The 21,229-nt window shown below is 37.7% G+C and overlaps 2 protein-coding genes and 1 non-coding gene across 8 annotated transcripts in view; all 3 read left to right on the top strand.

The window, feature by feature from the left end:
* Positions 1-3,985, top strand: part of KIAA0825 (KIAA0825 ortholog) — a 319,903-nt gene extending 315,918 nt beyond the window's left edge. The window contains exon 20 of the mRNA XM_045571737.1: positions 1,619-3,985. Coding sequence (XP_045427693.1) covers positions 1,619-1,736 — 118 coding nt within the window. The 3' untranslated portion in view covers positions 1,737-3,985. The remainder of the gene's footprint in view (positions 1-1,618) is intronic.
* An 8,666-nt stretch (positions 3,986-12,651) lies between these two features.
* FAM172A (family with sequence similarity 172 member A) overlaps positions 12,652-21,229 on the top strand; it is a 338,830-nt gene continuing 330,252 nt past the window's right edge. For 3 of the 6 annotated variants that reach the window (XM_036408791.2, XM_045571736.1, XM_045571735.1), the window contains exon 1: positions 12,659-12,850. The gene's annotated coding sequence lies outside the window, so the exon portion shown is untranslated. Of the gene's footprint in view, positions 12,851-21,229 lie in introns of all 6 variants that reach the window. The other 3 variants (XM_036408787.2, XM_036408790.2, XM_036408793.2) reach the window with 2 other exon arrangements.
* Positions 19,909-20,099, top strand: LOC118704052. Its single transcript, XR_004983276.1, has one exon. It is a non-coding gene; the product is annotated as a U2 spliceosomal RNA (small nuclear RNA).

The raw sequence follows: 21,229 nt of genomic DNA, 5'->3' as shown, positions 1-21,229 counted from the left end.
CAATTATACAGTGAAGTGCCTGTAATTGTCATCAAGCTTTGATTCTATTATACATTCATTTATTTTACATTAATTATACAGATTTTTTTAATGAAGCAGAAAAACTGTGTTTTCAGTTTTCACACATAGAGACAATGATCAAAATATTTATGTGCATATTACATATTTTATTGACATTCAGAAAATAATTCATTTACTCAGTACAATATTAATACCTTTACATGAGAGAAAAAAGCAAATCCAAGTTACCACATTTAGATTTCCTTAGAGTATATGAATTTTAGAAAGTTCTTTCCAGGAAATGCAATATTTAAACTATTATTAACAGTAATTAATGAAACCTGTAAAATGGTTTTAAAACCATGGTTAATGTGGCATTTACAAGTCCAGACTCGGGGTTGATTCCCTTATTTCAAATCAAAGATACCTGGGACATGATATTAACATTCTGTGCTTCAGTTGACTCCTCTGTAGAAAAGAGATTAACATTTTGTAGTAAGAATTTAAGGATTGATAGTCAAGTGTGTAACACAATGCTTAAAACAAAGTTAGTGCTATGTAAGTATTTATATTATTTATTTTCCTTCTTGAAAGGAGTTCAATTTAACATGCAAATTAATGATGCCCAGGTTCATCAATATGAAATGGTTGGGGACAATTCTTTAAAATTCCATGAAAGCAGTTATTTGGTAACATTATGGATTAAATATTAAATCCCAAAATACAGATTTGGGGAGTACTCCCCCTTGTAACATGGCTTTGAACAGTGTAGTGGTGAACGTCTCTACCCTTTAAGTTGTTAAAACCAATATGATCAATAACTTTCCTCTCATTACATGGGAACATATGGAGAAAAGAAGGCGGCCAGAAATAGCAGTTTTTAGATTCAGCCAAGGTTGGTGCCTAGGAGATGAGGAGAATCCCAGACAGAGGATAAAGAAGAAATGTAAATGAAACTCAGAAAAATCTGCCCTTTCTCTCCACTCTTTCCTTTTTCCTTCTCCCTTATATATCTGTACTCCCAGGGTAGGCCAGGGCATATTGAACCTAGCTTTTCAACAAGGAAACCTTTAACAAATAATCTGTGGAACCTTGCTAACAATTTGCTTCTTTTGTTGGATGATTTATCTTGATTACTTCAAATTTGATCTTATTTCTAGGAATAGACTGACCTCCCTTTAAGGCATATTCAGTTTAGTTTCATATACTTCTTGCTACTAAAGTCTTCCTGATGCACCTCTGCAACTTACATCCATTGATAGGTTGATCAGTGTGGGAAAAATATTTGCTTCTTAATGTCTAATTCTAGATTTTATTTATAGGCATGTGTATCCTTGTAAGTCATACACATTCTAGAAATACAGAAACCGCATTTAAAACAATGCTTTAAAAGTATACCCGGGAGTAGAGCTGGTTTGACTATTTTCCTCTCCCATTCTCCTGGCCCATTCTGCTAATCAGTGCCAAAGAATTGTGTTGCCCAAGAGGCAGTTGGTAAAAGAATAAACAAGGAGAAACAGGCGCCTCAATAAACCAGTGAATATTTAAGTCTTGAATAATTGAGTGTTGATTGTAGTTTGGACATTACAAAAATACTAAAATGTGATTCTTCTTTTAGGTGGGAAATGAGAAAGGATGAAAAACTAGAAGAGGAAGAAAAAGCAATGTTGGAATATTTAAAACGAATTTGCAACATCCAAAACTCTTCTGCCTCAGATACCAAGGAGGAAGAGTAATCTGCAGAAAACAGCAACAGCTTTATTTTAGGAAATAATCACATATTGTATAATGGAGTAGGATTTTTACTACAGTCAGGATGAACCTCAGATGTGCTGTGAAGTATGAAACCAATGACTGAGTAATCTCAGAACTGAAAAGGAATATAGCACATAAAGAATAAATTGCTCCATATTTTTTATTTTAAAAATAATTTCAAATGTTTTTTCTTTCCTCAATCTTTCTCTTTAGACGATAATAACTGCTGCCATCTCGTGTTGCCTTTGAATTATTTTTCTTCTTGCAGTCTTGAAGTATCTATGACAACAGACAAAATGTTTGAAAATCCTTCCCCTAAAGATTTTTAAATACAACATTTGGATGTTAAGTTGAATGGAGTTATATGGAGTAATGTGAAAATTTCAATTAAATTTGTAGTTGTATCCCAAGTCCAGGTCTTACCAGACTGCTTTCCCATAGTCTCTTCCTCATCTAATTTATCTTAATCATAGCCACAAAAAGCACTCTTCCTGAAGTATAACTTTACTCACATCTCTGCAAATAGTGGCTTTTTAAACATCAGTTCTAATCACATGCTTTCAGGTCCTATACCCAATGGCTTCATGTTCAAGCAATTGCCAACCATCTTCTTGGCTCAAGCCACATGCTTGCCATTTTTCCCAACCAGAAACCATCTTTCTCATAAAACTATGATCAACACTAACTCCAGCCATCTTTAGTCTACAGTTCCTTATCTGTTTCAGTTACTTCTTTTATTCCAATTACATTACTCACTCTAAGGAAACAGAATGTGTTCTAGCACCCTATATGCCAAGTAAGGTTATATGTACCATAACCTTCCTATCAGTGCCTGATATTAGATTCTAAAAACTTTGAAGGCCTTACAGTATAACGTGAAGTCTCCTTTTATACAACAGTCTCCCCAAATACCTACTTACAAAGTCATTCATCTAGTTGACAGTTAATAAACACAGTTGTTTGAATGACTGCTATTGAAAGAAGACAATGAAGACATTTAGACTATTGAGCAATCTACAGGTCATCTGGGAGAAGCTTTATATCACAAACTATTTTAGACCATATGATATTGAATATCATGTTTTCTGAAATCCTTGGATTGTCCATGTTTCCATATTCTGAAGTTTTACAAAATATATTTTGTAAGGTCTTTTAGATCTTTTATACTTTTTGTTATAATTGAAATATTTCACTTTGTTATAATTGAAATATTCATAGGCATTTCTCTATGACTCCCTTTTCAAAGAAGTATTATATAGCAAGAGGAGAATTGGATGAGTTGGAAGGAGAGGAAAATAGAAAAAAGAGCTTACAGTTGAATAGTCTTCTATACTTGCTCAGAGAAATTAATATAGTCATAAGTGCAATAAAATTTATAACTGGAAATGTTAAATGACAAGTTACTAATTTATCAGATCATATTGACTCCATACTTGATATGTTTCTTAAAGTATAAGAAGTGGTGTTTCAAAAGTTTCATTTTTTACAATTATTTTACATTTGTATGTGTTAACAACAGAAATTAATGCTACTTCATAATTCACCATCTTCTTACCACAAAAATATTATCTCCCTATAAAATATTATCTTCTTCACTATTCTCCTTAACTGTATTTTTATAATTATAAACAGGTATCTACTTTATTATTAGTTTAGCAATAACTATGTGGAAACAGTAGGAATTAATTTTTAATAAAATGTAGATGGAAATGTACATTTCAAATATTTTACATTTAACACTGTTATAGAACTACCAAACACGAAATAGGAAAAACTATTTTGTCTACCAAAACAAGCTTACTCAAAATGTCCTATTAATTCCAATTCATAAAATTCTGAGTCATAGAGAACTTCAGATCATTTGTAATTATTACACCTTACTACAAAAAAATCTTTAAGATCTTTTATACTTTTTGTTATAATTGAAATATTTCACAATAAAAATATTAAAAAGCTGTATTCGGCCTTAAAAAAAAATCCTGTCATATGTTACATGAGTGAATTTTGAAGACATTATCTAAATGAAATAAGATGGTCACAAAAGAAGACAAATAGTATATGATTCCACTTATATGATATATCTAATGTAATCAAATTTATAAAACAAAGTAAAATGGTGGTTATTTGGGGCTAGGGTGATGGAAAAGAGTAGTGTAATAGATATAGGTAGACTTTCTCATTTTTACAAGATGAAAAAGTTCTGGAGATCTGTTTCACAACAATGTCAATAAACAACACTACTGAACTATACAGTTAAGGCTAAGATTTTTTAAAATGTATATATTATTTATTTTTTACAAAGAGGAAGAGAGAGGGATAGAGAGTTAGAAACATCGATGAGAGAGAAACATCTATCAGCTGCCTCTTGCACACCCTCTTCTGGGGATGTGCCTGCAACCAGGGTGCATGCCCTTGACCAGAATGGAACCTGGGACCCTTTAGTCCGCAGTCTGATGCTCTAATCAATGAGCCAAACTGGTTTCTGCTAAGAATCAGTTTTGATGTTATCTTTTTACCCAACTAAACAAGAAACACTGCTGTATGTGGAATTCCCACATATAAACATTCCTAATATGATGCCTGAAAGCTCTTAGGTTTTGATAGGAACTATGAGAGCAGCATATTCCACATAATGATTAAAAAACTATCTGCCTTGCCTTTGAGATATATTTTCAACAGCACTACCATTAAAGCAGTACACTCTTATTTCTCCAGAATTTAAAGAATCCAAAACATTGTAAAACCTTTTCCACCTCAAAATATTGTAATAATTACATACATGAGTAAAAATCTTTGCTAGTTATTTATTGTTGCATAACAATATTACCACATTTGGCAGCTTAAAACAGCATACATTATCTTATAATCTCTGTGTGTCAAGTGTCTAGACATCGTTAAGCTTGGATCTCTGCTTGGGATCTCACAATATTGCAATGAAAATGTCAGCTAGTAGTGGTCTCATCTAAAGCTCAAATGGAGAAGGATCCCCTTTATGGTATTGGCATTAAGATCAGATTGAAGGAATTGCAAAACTACAGGCAAGTGTTGTTGAGCAATAGTGCTGAATACTAGGACAATGACCAAAAGACAGACCGATCCATACTTCCATGTACCCTTATAATAGGATTCCCAGTAACTAGGAGAAAACTCACCTCAAAGGAGTCCAACACAGGAAGAGAGCGGCCTCTTGCACCACCTCCATGAAGATACTTGAGTTTCCCCTATACTAAAGTGATCAGATTTTAACATTGGTAAAGCGGGACACCATTGACCTTTGGGGGGAGGGGGTTGTTCTTGATTAAAATTTTGGTCTATATGGAGCAACAAAAATTTTCATATAACGCAAAAATAGTATTGTAATATATTTTTTTAAATTTCAAAATAAGTCCAATTTACAAATATAATAAATAAATAAATAATTATGTATAGTTGTAAGTGTCACTTTCAAGGCCAGCGCTAGAGTATTTGCCGCCACTATAAAATATAAATAATATGAGTACTGTACTGTCTTCTAAATTCAAGAAAATTTATGTATTTATGAAATAAATTACTTACCTAAATTATCTGAATAGCTGATTTGTAATGACATCACTTGTTTAACTAGCTTACTAGCACTCAGTACGATGTGTATCGTCTGAGAGAGTTACAAAATGTTTTCGTCATTGCCGATCCCCAAAAATGCCATTGTTCATTAAGTCCAAACAATGGTGGTCTAATTCTAACAACTTATCAACAATGCAAACTTTAATAAGCATTTCTCAATAATCAGTTCTCAACAATTATTTGTTATTATTAAAGTTTAACTTTATAAAATTAACAAAAATAATATAAAACTCATATCTTGGCTAAATAGCCACATGGCCACTGAAAAACTGTATACTCCCTTCCCGTTCCCCCTGTATTCCCTAGCTTGTCGTGCATTCTTTCCAAAAATTAGGACTTTTTTAAAACGCTGCGAGATGCAGAACAACTTGTTAAAAATCAGGACTGTCCCGCCAAAAGCGGGATGTCTGGTCACCTTACCCTATACACAACGCTCTCTTGAGAAGAAAATGTTAAAAATGGGGCCAATTGTCTGACAGGATGTATTCCTAATGGAAATTTTAGTTATTGCAATGAGTAAACATTTAGCAAGAAACCATTTTATACTGTAAAAGAAAGTTGGCCTTAACTGGTAAAATTAAGGATTAAAACAACAATCTACCTTAGCAGAAATTAGAGCTATGGAACAGGAGATCAGTTATTTAAAATAAAATTATTGCATATCTAAATAACACTGTGCTGTACATTGTATTTGAATCTAACCTGAAAAACACTGGCATGAGTAAGAGGTACACAGGCTCAAGACACTTCACTTTATGCAATAAAATCTACAAGCTGAATTGGTTACCTTAATAAAAAAAGGAAGCCAAATAAAAAAAGGAAGACCTAAGAAGCTTTTCCTTTGTGCAGGTATCTGGATTGGTAAGCTTAACAACAGGGATGGAGTGGATGGCTCACTTCAGTTGAATTGCTACCTGGAGATCACAAAGGGCCTTGAACTGCAGAGGGAAGAGGCCAAATCTGCTCTGATAGTTGCCCAGTGGAGATCCTATGATATCTGCAGAGGATACTGATAATAACTTTCAAACTTCCACAGAGTAATGCTTTCTTCAGATGAATTCTTACTTTAGCAGACCCCAAATACAAAACACATATTTAGACAGTACATATATTTTCTTAGAAAGTCCCTAAAGCAATTCCCTAGCACCTTTTCCATGGAGGGAAGCTTCTGGTTCAAGATAGCCACTGAACAGAAACTACAACCTTACCTCGGATTCAGACAGACACACTGTGGCTGGAATCCCGCCCCAGGCTAATATCCTGAGAATGGCTCCCTGAAGAAAGCAAGCAATCTTCCTGGAAATAATACATATGGATGCCTAAAGCGAAGATCCATTTTCCCTTTTGTTTTGTAGATCGAGGTCATCTAGAAAAAGCAAGATAAAATTTCCCAGAATTTAGTAGCGTGGTAGTTATTGGTCTAAATACTAAACAATTAGATGTAAAATAAATAAATAAATAAATAAATAAGTAAATAAATAAATAAATAAATATGGTGTGAACAAATTTTGGGAAATTCTTTGTTTTGTTTTGTTGTTAATCCTCACTGGAGGATATTTTTCCATTGATTTTTAGAGAAAGTGGATGGGAGGAGGAGAGACACAGAAAGAGAAACATTGATGTAAGAGAGATACCTTGTTTGCCTCCTGAATGCACACTGACCACAGCCAGGGATCAAGCCTGCAACAAGAGATATGTGCCCTTGACTGGAATTGAACCTGCAACCGTCCAGTCTGTGGACCAATGCTCTATCCACTGAGCTAAACCAGCTAGGGCTGGGAAATTCTTAAAGGATATTTTCCCTTTCCTCATGGCTGGAATGTGAGCATAATGATTAGATATAGATGGCACATACTGAGCTTACCAGAACCACAAAAGGTTGAAAGCTGGGTAATGGATAATTGTGGAGCCATAAAAGTAATCTCGAGGTTCTGCATTTATGTGTATGAGAAATAAACTTCTGTCTTATTTTAACTGCTGTTATTTGGGTTTTCTGCTCAAGCAGTCAATTCTTAACAAATACACATTGGGGGGAAAAATATCACGTAGCAAAGCTTGAGATTACACTATGCCTCTAAAAAAGGTATAAAATTGTCTAGGGGGTGAGGGGGAAGACCAACAGGGACATCCTCCTCCACACAAATAACACCCTTGTTTTGGTAACTGTGGGAGACTTTAGCTTACCTACATTTTCCAACCCTATATCCTTAGGGGAACTGTCACTCCTGAAAAACCCTATCTACTGACTCAGAACCTCATTCTTTCCTCCAGTTTAGAAATTATACCTCCACCTACACAACTAACAGAAGAAAAAAAAAAAGTGCCATGATTAACTTTGAAAAAAAATAGCATTAAAAATGAGATAATTTTTGTTTCAAATAGTTATATATATACATGTATATATATATAAATGAAATTAAGAAAAAAAGTATTTTCTATTTACTGAGGTATTTTCTATTTCCAATGTTCTTTCTCCCTGAAGATCTACATTTACATCTGCCTTTAGTGCACTTCCATTAACCTTTTTTGTAGTGCAGTGATTGATTCTGTTATTTCTCTTTTACATGAAAATGTTTATTTTATCATTCTCGAAGGATATTTCAATAGATACAAAATTCTGTATTGATAGACTTTTTCTTTTAGCACTTTAAAGATGATCCACTCTGTCCCAGGCCCTGGTTTCTGATGAGGAAACAATGGAACATCTAGATCATTGTTCCCCTATATTATCATGTCATTTTATTCTGGCTGCTTTCAAGATTTTCTCTTTATTATTGGTTCTAAGCAGCTTGACTCTATTGTGCATATTTATGATATTTTTGTATTTATCTTTCTCCAAGGTCACCGATTCTCTATTCATAAATCTCCATTCTGCCCATCTACTAGATTTTAAAATTTTCAGATATTCTATTTTTTTTGTAATATAATTTCCATTTGATTCTTTAGCATAGTTTTTAAGTTTGCTGAAATTTCCTGGATTTTCATTCAGTATGAGTGTCCTTTCCTTTATGTCATTGAGCATAGTTATAATTGCTCTTTAAAATCCAATCTGATGATTCCAACATTGAGGTATCTTGGGATCAGTCTCCATTGCTTGCATTTTCTTTTGAGAATGTATAATTGTGTTGGGAGAGTCTTCAAGACCACCTCTCCATTCAGAGATTAGCTAGATCTCTCACAGGACTAATCACATAGTTGTACTCTCACTGCTAAGATTTATCAAAGCAATGTAGAATGAGAGAGAGAGAGAGAGAGAGAGAGAGAGAGAGAGAGAGAGAGAGAGAGAGAGAGAGAAGAGAGAGAGCTCCTTATAAGGATGTGGGAATGCATCTTAAAAATGCATTAACCATATTTAACATCCAATATATCAAGTTTTAGTAAATACTGGGAGATAGAGTATGTTTCTGAAGATATATGGGAATAATCAGATTGACAACAATAGAGACATCAGTGTATAAAAGGATTAGAACAAAGAAAAGTAAGAGTAAAGTTTGTGTGCTTATAGAAATAATTGTGGAAAACCAGGAATAGAGAAGCTCATATTTGAGATATAAAAGGGAAGGGAAGACAGGAAAAGTACCAATAGAGATTGAGAAATTACACAGTCCTAATATTCCAAGAGGAAATACCATTACAACCTTGAAAATATGATTTTTATATAATTATTTGACTAATATATTAAACACTGGCATTTCTCTAATTTATAGGTAATTAGATATAACTTATATATTGAATATGCAGCACTTGGAGGGGTGATGGATAACAAGCAGAAAACCTAATTTTTCTTCTACTAACTATAATTCAAACCTGCTTTGTCAGATCTTTTCCTCTATCCCTGGTTTATACGATGGACAGGCATTATGGCTTTTCTGGTCATATTAGGATAATTTGGAATGTCTCAAATTTTATCTTATTTAAAAGTCCAATATGATCTAAATCATTTCAAATATTTTGTACCCATTTTCCTTTTTCTTTCTTTTTTTCTTTGCCACTTTTTCCTGCTTTCTCTGATTTTATTGAATATTTATATGATTTTAGCTTCTCTCCTCTCTTAGGATATTAATTAGACTTTTTAAAAACCTTTTCAAGTGTTTGCTCTAGAGTTTGCAAAATATATTTACAACTTATTTAAGTCTACTTTTAAATAATACCATTTCATGGGTAGTAAAAATATAGATTTCCAATTCCTCCCTCCTGTCCCTTATAACATAGCTATCATTCATTTTACTTATCCATTAGCTATCATCACAGAAAACAATGTAGTCTGCCCTGTGGCAATTCTCTGACAGATCTAAGAAGAGTTGTTGACTTTCTGTGTGTATAGCTTTTTTCTTGTTGTCAGGATGGGAGTGACTGATTTTCAAGTTCCAAACTCTTTACATGTTGAACTGAAAACTTCTAAGTCACTTTAAGAGATTTTCTTTCCCAGGATAGGCCTGACTCACCCACAAATATGGTTGAAAGGAAGAGGGTATGATTTATTTTGTCATAGTTCCTCCACCTTTTACTTGTCTATGTCCCACACTAGTTTTACTTTGAGCTCCTTCAGGGTCAGTTTAGGTCTGGGAAGAAAAGACTTTTGTAAATTGTTGTTGTCCCTTATGTAACAAATGTCCAAATGCTGGTGCTTTCTGTCCTTAGGTACTTTGATGCATTTTTAGAGAATCACCCAAATCCAGGAATGTCAATATTGCCATTCCCTGAGACATGAGATACATGCTCCACCGAGCACCTAAACATGTCCATGTGGCCCATCTGGTGGCTTCAACAGCCTGGCTCTTCTGGTTGGTATGCTTCTCCCTTCTTCCTACTGGAGTTGCTTCTCTACTTTCAAAGCAATTCTACCCTCGTGTCATGGGCTGGATTATGCCCTGCTTCCCAAATGATATACTGAATGTAACTTTATTTGATAATTAGAACATTAATCAAGTAAAAATTAGTTAAATTAGCTCATTAGGGTGGGCCCCCTCAAAAAATATGATCATCTCTATAAAAAGGAGAAATTTGGGCACAGAGCCAGAACACAGGGAGAATGCCATTTGAAGACGAAGGCAGCCATTTGGGTGGTGCATTTACAAAACAAGGGGCATGAAAGATTCCTTTCAAACCACTGGAAACTAGACCGGGGGGCATGGAACAAGCTCTTCCTCACAGTCCTCAGAAGGGAACAACCTTGTGCCTTAATTTGATTTTGGACTTCTAATCTTCAGAATTGTGAGACAATTTCTGTTGGTTTGGCCACCTAGTTTGAGATGCAGAAGGTCCTTGAATAACATTGTTTTTATTCAACATCATTTCATTATAGATAACATTGGCGAGGTGGAAAAAATGATTCCTGGCTGGAGTCACTGTCCATGAGGAGTTAGCTAATGTTCCTCATGCCTTCACGAGTTTTCCCTAGGTACTCTGGTTTTGTCCCACGTCCCACAGAGGTACACAGTAAGTTAAATGGCAAATCTAAACTACCCCCTTGTGAGTGAGAGTGGGGTGAGTGTGTGTGTGAGCTTTGCAAAGGACTGCCGTTCTGCTCAGGGCTGGCTCCTGCCTTGTTTCCTGAGCTGATGGGATAGGCTCTGACCACCCTCAACACTGAGCAGGTTAGAAAGTAATTATTTCACTTGTTTTTATTAGTCTTTCTTAAATGTATGTATAGCTCATTCACATTTATTTCAATGTGGACTATTGGGAGTGTTTGGGTCTTTATTTAGAAGCTTGGTGATGTTTTAGTGACCGGAAGTATACTATAAGAACTTATCTCATTTATATCAATTAGTCTATGGTAAAATGAGTTTCATTATAGTTTGCTTTGCTTGAAGATGTAGTTTCCAAGATCCTATCAATGGATGTTAAGTGAGGACTCACTATATTGCCTATGAAAGCCAAAGAAAGCTAATACATACAACCATTTGCTATCATGTGTACTAGCTGTTGGGAAAAGTTGACTGTTGTTATATTTTTACTCTATCATCAGAGGTACCCTTAGTCAATGTCTTGCCTTTAAATATTTCTACTCAAGAGAATTGTCAATTACTTTTGGGACTCCTGTTTTCCCCAATCCAAATCACGTTTTCCCTGCTCCCCATCCTTTACCCAAAATCTCTTACCACCTCAGCCTTAGTGGAGGCCTGGGTGGACAGGAGCCAGATGTTATGGATTTATGGAAACGATTCTTTATTCTATTGGAGTAGGGAAGCTCTTAAAGGTTTTGAAGAGGGAAGGAACAAATTCTGATTTGCATTTTAAAAGGATTTCTATAGTTGCCAGTAGGACACTAGACTCTAGGGAGGAAAGAATAGTAGCCTGTAGAACAAGTAAGAGACAACCACAGCATCCAGTGAGGACTACCTTTTGAAAAGAGAGCCAACAGATTTTGCTGAGAGATTGGTTGTGGAATGTCAGAGATAGAGAAATCAAAGGATGACCTGAAAACTGTTTTAAGAATCAATGTGCCATTTACTGAAATGGAAAGATGTGCAACAGAACAAGTCTTGGAGTGGAAAATATGGAGTTTTAATTGCATGTTAAATGCCCTAGTAGATATGTTGAACAAGAAGTTAGATACATGAATACAGAACCCAATGAAGGCATGGCTGGCTATTTAAGGCATTTTCATGGGTAATTTTTTACCATCAGGGATTTTTGCCATAAGGGCTGAGTAGCAAACTCCGATAGCAATGTGGCTATAGCTTTCCACAGCTGTTTCCAATCCAGGCATACTCTCCATTTTACAGCGAGCTGTTTTACCGCACTTCACAGGGATTACATATTTATTTATTTGATTTTTTTTTTTTTTCCAAATTGAAGGCAAGACCCTCTGCCAACAAAAAGATGAGGACACACTTGATGGCTGTGATCTCGAACAGAACCTGCAATGTCTCAAAGGTGTGCCTGTGCCCAGCAAACAGGAAAAAGGGCAGGCTCAGGGAACCCGGACTTCACGTCCTACTTTATCTAAGACGTAACTGAGAGGTACATTTTATCTTCTACATCACCTCCGGCCTTGACCGGAGTTGAATGGATCGTTCCAAGGGGATAAACCACAGTAGCAGGGTGGGCAATTGCCGGAGGCTGCAGGCGCACTCCCGGAATTGCTCCTGAAACTCCGCCTGGAGAACCAGGCTTCCGGGCGGCTCCAGCCAGTGGTGTCCCGCCCGTCAGAAAAGCGGGTGCGGGGGATCACGGCCCGCAGGTGAGTAACGTGACCATCTTACTACCTCCCCGGGCTCTCCTCCCAGCCCACCCGCAGCCGCGGGAACCTGGCCGGCGGCCACGCCCCGCCCACTTCCGGATTGGGCGCCGTCGCGTGCGTGATGACGTTTCAGCCTCTCGCGGACCCCGGAAGTGCAACTTGAACTGGTTCGGGGCGCGGATCCCGTGAGAGAGAAAGTGACTACGACCGCACGAGGGAGTTCGCCCGGGCGCTCTAGAAGGCCACGCCTCCTCCCGCCTCCCCCCGCAGCCCCGCAGCCCTGCAGCCGCGGGCAGAGCTCAGGTAGGACCTCCTTTGCGGGGACCTGAGTCCCCGGCCGGCCTGGGCCGGGATCGGAGGAGGGGGCTGGCTTGGTCCTTCTCGGCTGGGGGCTGCTGGCGCAGGGCCGGAGGTTCCCTAGAGCTACGGTGCGTTTTGTGCGGACGGACACCTCTGTTCTCGGTCCCGGACCCCACGGACCCCGCAGTTCACTCCTTCCGTGGCGGGCAGGACGCGTGTGTTCCTAAAGGACTTTCCGTTCACCTGGACGTGGGGGCTTCTGGGAGCCCTAGAGTGTCACCTGCACTAGGCTTTCTCAGATGGGGAGATATCGCGGTTCTATGGTTAAAGATTTTTTTTTTTTTCCTGCAGAAATTATCAACTGCCAAAACTTTACCAAGAGTGACTTATTGCAGACAGAAGGTTAAAGTGCGGTTATCAAATGTTCTCAAAAGTTTGCAACATGGCGTGGACGCTTGGTGGGACATTGAGCGGGGATGGATTCTTAGTTGAACACTTTTGACTTGGAAATAAAGTTAGGTGTTTTTAGGAAGCAGACTATTCCAGTGCTCCAGAGTGTGTGTCTGTTGGGCCAAGTAACCAGTTACTTCATTTTTGACTATATTTGTTAACAACCTACTTTGTTGCATTTGTCCATTTACTCCAATACTCTGAAAACATGTAAAGGGAAAATTTTGTGGTTTTCAGACTACCAAGTTCTTATAATTTTTATCAAAATATGTGCAACGTGATGTTTGCCATGCAGTACATAGTGTCATTTTGCCTTAAAGCAGTGTTAAAGCTAAATTCTTTATTTTTTGTCCTTTGTTCAGCATGATGAAGGATAGATAAACTGTCTTCATCTCGCGTTTTTACAAACTGAGTCAGAGAGCACTGTCTGGAGAGCTTAATTAAGATGGTACTGTCACCGCTGGTACCAGGCTTCTGTCTGTTATACTCCTACCACTTCACTAGTGAAGCCTTAATGAATGCTCTGGATGGCTTTGGGGCTGTGGCTGCTGCAAGGCTGGTAGATGGCACCCAGACCAAGAGGGATTGTGCTCTGTGAAGCTGTGAAGATCCATCTATCCATTTAGTTAGCAACTACTTATTGGCTACTTTCAATGTGCCAAGTAGTGTTCTAGGTGCTGGGAATACTGGCCTTTAAATAAAGTCCTTATGCTCCTGAAGTTACTTGGTACAGTAAATCCTCCATTTTGTGGACCTCAATTTAACGGACAAAATTTCTGTACGTCCTATGTGAAAATTAGCTCCTTGTGCGTTTTAAAATGCTTTTGGCCAAGATTTGCTTTTAATTAAAGTAATAGGATTTTTGTTTTGTTATTAATCACCGTTATTTTTAACACATTTTATGGAATAGGCCATATGTTGGAAAAAACACTAGTAATTTCACAGACATAACTATTACACGTCTACAAGTATAGACTACATAGTTAAATCTAATAGTCACCTCTTGTAAACAATATTCGGCAAATGATTACCACGTGATCACACTGCATCTTGTGTGGTAATTGGTTCTGTTGTCCTGTGGTGTGACTTTATAAATCAGTTTCAACAAGCACCAGCCTTTGTTTCCTCGTGCACCAAGCTAAGCCCCAGCCTCGTGCATTTGTTTACTCCCAGAGACTGGTGAATGCAAGCATTTACTAGACCTATTCAGTATAAATTTAAAATAACCGTAATACATATAGAAAACTTTTCTGTGAAATTAAACTTTTCATGCATACTTAATTTTAATCACACAAATGTGCCTACATAAGTAAAGACAGGTAAATTAGTTGGTCAATTTTTTAATATATGCATTCGGAAAAACTACTTCATTACATAAGGGACTTTTGGCATTGATAGACACCCCCTCACCCCAAAATCCTTTCATTATATTGAGGTTTACTGTAGTGGACGAAGAAAGAAAATTAAGCATATACACTGAGTGGCCAGATTATGATGACCACCCCATCAGTACTTTGTTGGGCCACCTTTTGCCTTCAGTACTGCGGCCATTCTTCTTGGCATTGACTCCAGGAGATGTTGAAAGGAGATGCGAGGAATCTGACACCATGCCTGATGAATAGCACTGTCCAGTTCTGTGAGATTTGATGGTTGTGGAAGCAGCTGCCTGGTGGTTCTTTTAACTTCGTCACACAAATGCTCAATTGAATTGAGATCTGGTGATTGTGGGGGCCACCTAAGCAAGGTAAAGTTTCTCTCATGTTCTTGAAATCACTCCTACGCAATATGAGCACCTTGGCATGGCGCATTGCCTTGTTGGAAGGAACCATCTCCATTGGGATGCGCCAACAACATGGTAGGATGAACTTGATCAGCAACCATACTTAGGTTGTGCTATTCAGACGTTGTTCCACACGAATTAAAGGATCCAAATCATGCCAGGAAAACATGCCCCAAACCATAACGCTGCCCCCACCAGCTTGAAGGGTTGTACTCATGCAATGTGGGGTGCATGCTTTCATGCTTTTTTTGCGAAATTCTCACTCTGCCATCTGCATGATGCAACTGAAAATGTGATTCATTGGACCACATGACATTTTTCTATGCTTGACTGTCCAATCCTTGTGTTTCAGTGCGAATTGGAGACATTTTATCTTGGTAACTGCAGACAGCAAAGGTGTTCAAACAGGCCTTCAGCTTCCATAACCCCATATGATGCAGTGTACGGCTAATTTGCCTACAAATGTCAGGTGGTCATAATAATCTAGCCACTCAGTATATATCTCAAGTAGTGATAAGAACTATGAAGATAAACAAAGCTCATTAACAGGAGAGAGAATATTTTAGATACTCAACCTCTCTGATAAAGGGACATTTATTTGAGAAATCTAAAAGAAGTGAGTGGGGGACAGTTGTTTTCCAGTGGTCGGCAAACAAAATACCATGGCTTGGGCAAGTCTATTTTGAAGAAGTGGCATAGGAAGAAGTTTTAAGTGTAAAAAATTTGGCTCTCAAAAGAAATTTCAATCATTGTACCATTGATATTTGACTCTGTTGACTAATGAGTTTGCCGACCATTGTTTTAGGCTAACAAAAGGCTCTGAGGCATGAGAACTTTTGGTCTATCTTAGAGTAGTAAGGATGTAGGAATGGAGGCATTAAGGTGCAAAAATCTTGAGAACAAATATTTATTTAGTGATCTGATGTGAGCATGAGCAACCTTATTTATTGACAGCCTATTTTTCTCAGGTTTCCCAAGCTGACCTCCACGAAGAGAATCTGACATTCTTAGTTCTGTAGAGATGTTTCCAACAGCACCAACAAAGTCAAGAACCATTTACTCACTTGTACATAACTTGTGCTGTTTTAGAGTCAGATTGGGTTTGCATGATAGCCCTGGATAACTAAGTAGCAAGGACTTCTCTGTTCTATTTCAACTTTATTCTTTCTTTCTTTATTTTATTGTGGTAAAGTATACATAACATCTTTTGCTATTGTAACTATTTTTGACTGTGCATTTCAATGACATTAAGTACATTCACACTGATATGCAACTGTCATTATCATCCATCTTCAGAACTTTTCATCTCCTCAACTAAAAATCGGTACCCTTTAAACATTAACTCCCATTACCACCCTCCCTCAGCCCTAGCAACCCCAAACTACTTTTGTCTCTGCTAATTTTGACTACTCCAGGTGCCTCAAAAATGTGGAATCATACAAGATTTGCCTTTTTGTAACTGGCTTATTTCACTTAGCACAGTGTCTTCGAGGTTTATTAATGCTGTAGCATACATAAAATATCCTTAGGCTGAATAATATTCCATTGTATGTATTCCATTGTATGTATATCTTGTTTATCTCTTCATTTGTTTGTAGTTACTTGGTGTTGCTCCGACCTTTTGGTTACTATGAATGATGCTGCTATGATCATGGCTGTTTGACTCTACATTCATTTATTTTAGGTATATTCCCAGAAGTGGCATTACTAGATCATATGGTAATTCTGTTTAATTCTTTAGGAATTGCGGTACTATTATCCACAGTGGCTAGATTATTTTATATATCCTCCATCAATACACAGAGGTTTCAGTTTCTCCCCTCCTCAGCAATACTTCACATCCTCTCCAAATAGGATTTCTGTTTTTTGGTAATAACCAGCCTAATGGGTATGAAATTGTATCTCCTGTGGTCTTGATTTGTATTTTCCTAATGAATGGTGATGTGAAAGATCTCTTCATATATTTTGGGGATATATACATAGGTAAGTATGTATATCCATTTGGAGTACTATTCGTTTGTTTTAAGATCCGATTTTAATAGAAATTCTTGGAGATTTTTTTTGGGGGATAAATCTTTTAAGAGTTAAAGAAGGCAGCCACTATGTCTTCTGTTGCTTTTTTTAACCCTAAAATGCTATCATTGTAAAAGCTTCAGTGTCTAGACAAAGTATCTGCAGTAACTTCAAACTTATAAATAAAATAAACTATAGAATCTTTTGTAAAAATGAATGAACCTTTGAGCATCAGATTGTGATGGAAATGCTTCAGAAAAGCCAGAGATCATTCTGACATACTTTGATTTTTTTTTCTTAATTAGAAGGAAAGGAGTGTATTGATTGGCTGGCTGTGCCTGTGAAGTAGCTCTCTTTTGTCAGGTAGCCGAGAAGAGCAGGAAACAGAAGAGACAAAAATGAAGAAACAGAAAAAGAAATGTTGGGTAGCAGTGTAGCATTTGGATGTGGCTAGATGGAAAGAGCCAGAGATCAGTAATAGTAATGGATGGTAAGCACCAGAACTGACAGCAAAGGTGAGAGGACCCAGCAGCACAGTGACAGAAAGTAATGTAGCTCCACAGATTGTAATGGATTGGGGGATAGGGTGAGGGAGTGAAAGCCCAGCTGCATCTCAGCATGTGGTTCTGAAGTTAGTCACTTGACCTTGAGTAATGCAGCAAGACTGATTGTACATCAAGTAATGTCCATCAGTCCATCTCATCTGGTTCAACAGTCAGTGTTTGAGAGGTGTGCAGTCTGTATAGTCCTACTGTAAGTTTTTCAGACCAGGTATAACATAATTTCTATCCAGAAAGTAATGAGGTTTAATTGAGTAATTCAATGAGTAACGTGTAATTCAACTTTGTCCAGCATTTTGAAAAAAACATTTTAGATTATCTGTTTAAGAAAAGAAAGAGATTTTTTTTAATGGCTGATGGCCCATAGTTAAAGGTGACACATCTTTTTTTTTTTTTTTTTTTTTTTTTTTTTTAAATAATTGAATGTTTTGCACACTATCATCATCTATTAAATATTTTTGGGCTATTTCATTTATGAAGCTCATTTAAATTGATTATTGTGCTTTAATTTAATGATTGAAAATTAAACCATAATTTTGCTTATCATTCTTTTGCAAATTAAAATAGGTTAATTTGCTACAGATGAGGTGTCAGATGACTAACTTGTTCAAAATTTCACAGCTAAGTCAAAGACAGGTTACAGACAGGAGTTTCATGCTGCTTTCTCTGATGTATTTCCTTATTCTGAGTACAGTTTATTTTATAGTGTAGATAATACAATCCTATATAATAAAAGACTAATGCAAATTGACCAAATGGCAGAAGGACAGGTCGCTATGACACACATTGACCACCTTGGGGCAGATGCTTAATGCAGTTGCTGCCCCTAGCCCACAGGCCCCAGGCCAGCCAAGGCAGGTGCTAGCTGTTCCCTCCCTCCCACCATCTGTCCAGCAGTTGTCCCACAGAGGGAGGCAATGCCTGGCGGCTGCAGTGGCAGCAGGGAGTGGGGCCAGCGAGTGGGCAGCCATGGTGGCAGCCAAGGTGGGTGCCAGTGGGTCGCCCCACAGATCAGCCCTGATCGCCAGCCTGGCCTAGGGCCCCTACCAATGTTTGAATTTCGTGCATTAGGCCTCTAGTATAGATAATAGAGGTAATTTTTGCTGTAGAAAAACTATCACGATGAAGACATTATCGAAGCAAAGCATTCATTGTATGTTTCCTTTTCTTTATAACACATTGGGTATTTATTTCAAGCCATGTCTAGGTTAATAATGTATTGTACTTAGGGTTGTTTTGCTGAGAGGTTAGAGAGGTACTAGTAAGACTAAGATTATGGATTTTGGCCTTTTTAAGGTCCCTTAATAGTTTATTATTGCATGATCCAGTAGTACCCAACAGTGTAATTACTAAGGGCTCTGGGATGTGGCTAGTATTCCTGTCCCTTGCTAATCATATGGCCTTCATATGTGATCTGGCATAAGAAAGCAGCTGGAAAGATGCTATATGTGATTCAACAGATATACTGCCTCTATTTAAAAAACAATTCAGAATTAATATCCAAGATAATGAAGGAGTGCAATACCTTTTTTTTTTAAGTACAAAGCATAGCTTACTTTTCTGTGCCTTGTTTAGAACATGGACCAAACTAACATTGTGACCAAGATTATATTTCAAGGTGAGGCATTGAAAAATGTGAAAAATTTGATTAATTGATGGGTGAGATGCTCATTTGATTTGCATTACCCTATTCTTCAGCATGTAATTGTTTTTGTCTATACTATATGTATGATTCTGGTTCTAACTCCAGAAGTTTGGAAATTAATCATCTTGATCCCTTTGGCTTAAGTACTGAAGTGGTCATATCCAGGAATTGGTTGAGGGAGTGGGTAGGAAGGATCAGTGAAGAACATTAGGCAAGTTCAGTAGCAAAGAAAGGTAGTCTGTTGGTAGGGATTAACTCAACAGGGATAGGACTCTGGTCTCAAAAGATATAGGGAGAGGGGAGATAAACAGGCAAAGGTCCAAGATCTAAATGAATCAAAATATGAGGGAAGGAAAACAGAGCAAGAGTTAGTAAGGGTCTCAGTTAATTAGAATCAATAAAAGATGGATACCTAATCATAAGGCAGTCTGACCTCACACTTGAGGATCTCACATGCTGGTTGCATGTCTGCTATAAAGGTAAGACTTTAACAAAATATTTTTTAATATGATAGAAGTATGTTGGGAGAGGCACAATACCTTGCTTGGTGTTGTATTAAAAGGCTTTCTCGAGAAAATGTTGCTTAAATAGAGAACTTAAGGATCAGTTAGTTATTGCTTCTCAGCCTTTCGGCTAAGATCAAGTGTACTATCTATTCTTATCAGTTTCATATCAGATACACCCTCTATCTGAAGACAATATATTAAATGGATTTTTGGAGTTAGGAGATGGAATAAGAGCTTGCTTCGTCTACTCCACACATCGCCCTGTTATTGCCGTACTTCTGTTGTAGGTGGTGGGAATGACACCAGTGTTTGACCTGGTTTCAGTGACCTCAGTATTTGGGTTCTGGCTAGTAAAGAATTCAGAACAAGACTCAACTATAAGAGAAAATTTATTGGGTAAGTTACAGAGGTAGAAAAATTAATTCCTAGAGGAAATGGGCTTCGGAAACAAGTTACAGAGATAAAGGAAGGGCCCTTAGATCTAGGGAGTGGGGAAGCTAATGGTCAAGTGCTTGGGGCAGGGGGGAGGGGGAGGTGGTGGTGGTGGTGGTGGTGAGAGGGAAACACAGGGGCATGCTCCCTGAGGGAGAGTGTACTGGGACCATCGTCCTAAGGGTTTTAAAGGTGAGTTTTTAGGGAAGGTCCCAGGGAAAGATCTTCATAGAATATTCAGCAGTTTTCCAGGTGTGTCCTTACAAGGTTGTGGTCTCCACTGATTGTCTAGCACCAGAGTTTTATTCAATACAGCTGGTCCTGATGTCAGCAGTGGTTGGTTGGTTGCTTCTCTAGGCCTGGAGCTGAAATACATTTGAGACATAGATATTATTTCTAGGGAGGAAAGGTCATGGGGTCCAAACCGCATGACCAGTGATATGCTAGAGGAGGGAGAGTCACCCGGGGAGTTCGGCCCAACCCTACAATTGATTGTCCATTGTTAGGCACCTGGAGCTTTTCACCCTGGTGACCTTTTGTACCTGACCTGTGGTCCTTGTTCTTCTGTGTCTATCTAACTGTCTACAGTACTTCCAGGAATGGTGCCCACACAAAAAAAAGAAAAGAAAAAAGAAAAAAGAAATACCTCTCAGCAGTCTGATGTTTGTTAAAACAAAACGGAATTTTGCAGTTACTAGAGGAGAAGGTTTGCTGTCATGAGAGATGGAAGGAAGAGACAGAAGCCAAATCACTGGGGGTGGGGGACTTAGAGAGAAGGTTTGTATAGTTTATTGAGGAGTAGAGACTTGCCTCTCTAGGCATTAGAAAATCCTGATTGTTTTTTCTTGTCTCTTGTGTAGTAAAGAATGTAACCATGCTCAAAAAGAGGTCTGGCCTTTGTCCTTAGCCTCTTGGCTGGTAAACTCTGGTATCTTTGTTTACCTGGGGGCCTTGGGTCACATTGTACAACTGTGATTTAGGGTGGAATTAGCCATT

This window comes from Pipistrellus kuhlii, unplaced genomic scaffold, assembly GCF_014108245.1.
Source record: "Pipistrellus kuhlii isolate mPipKuh1 unplaced genomic scaffold, mPipKuh1.p scaffold_m20_p_4, whole genome shotgun sequence".
Classification (NCBI taxonomy): domain Eukaryota; kingdom Metazoa; phylum Chordata; class Mammalia; order Chiroptera; family Vespertilionidae; genus Pipistrellus; species Pipistrellus kuhlii.
The sequence above is the reverse complement of the archived record's forward strand: the minus strand, read 5'-3'. Positions and strand labels throughout refer to the sequence as shown.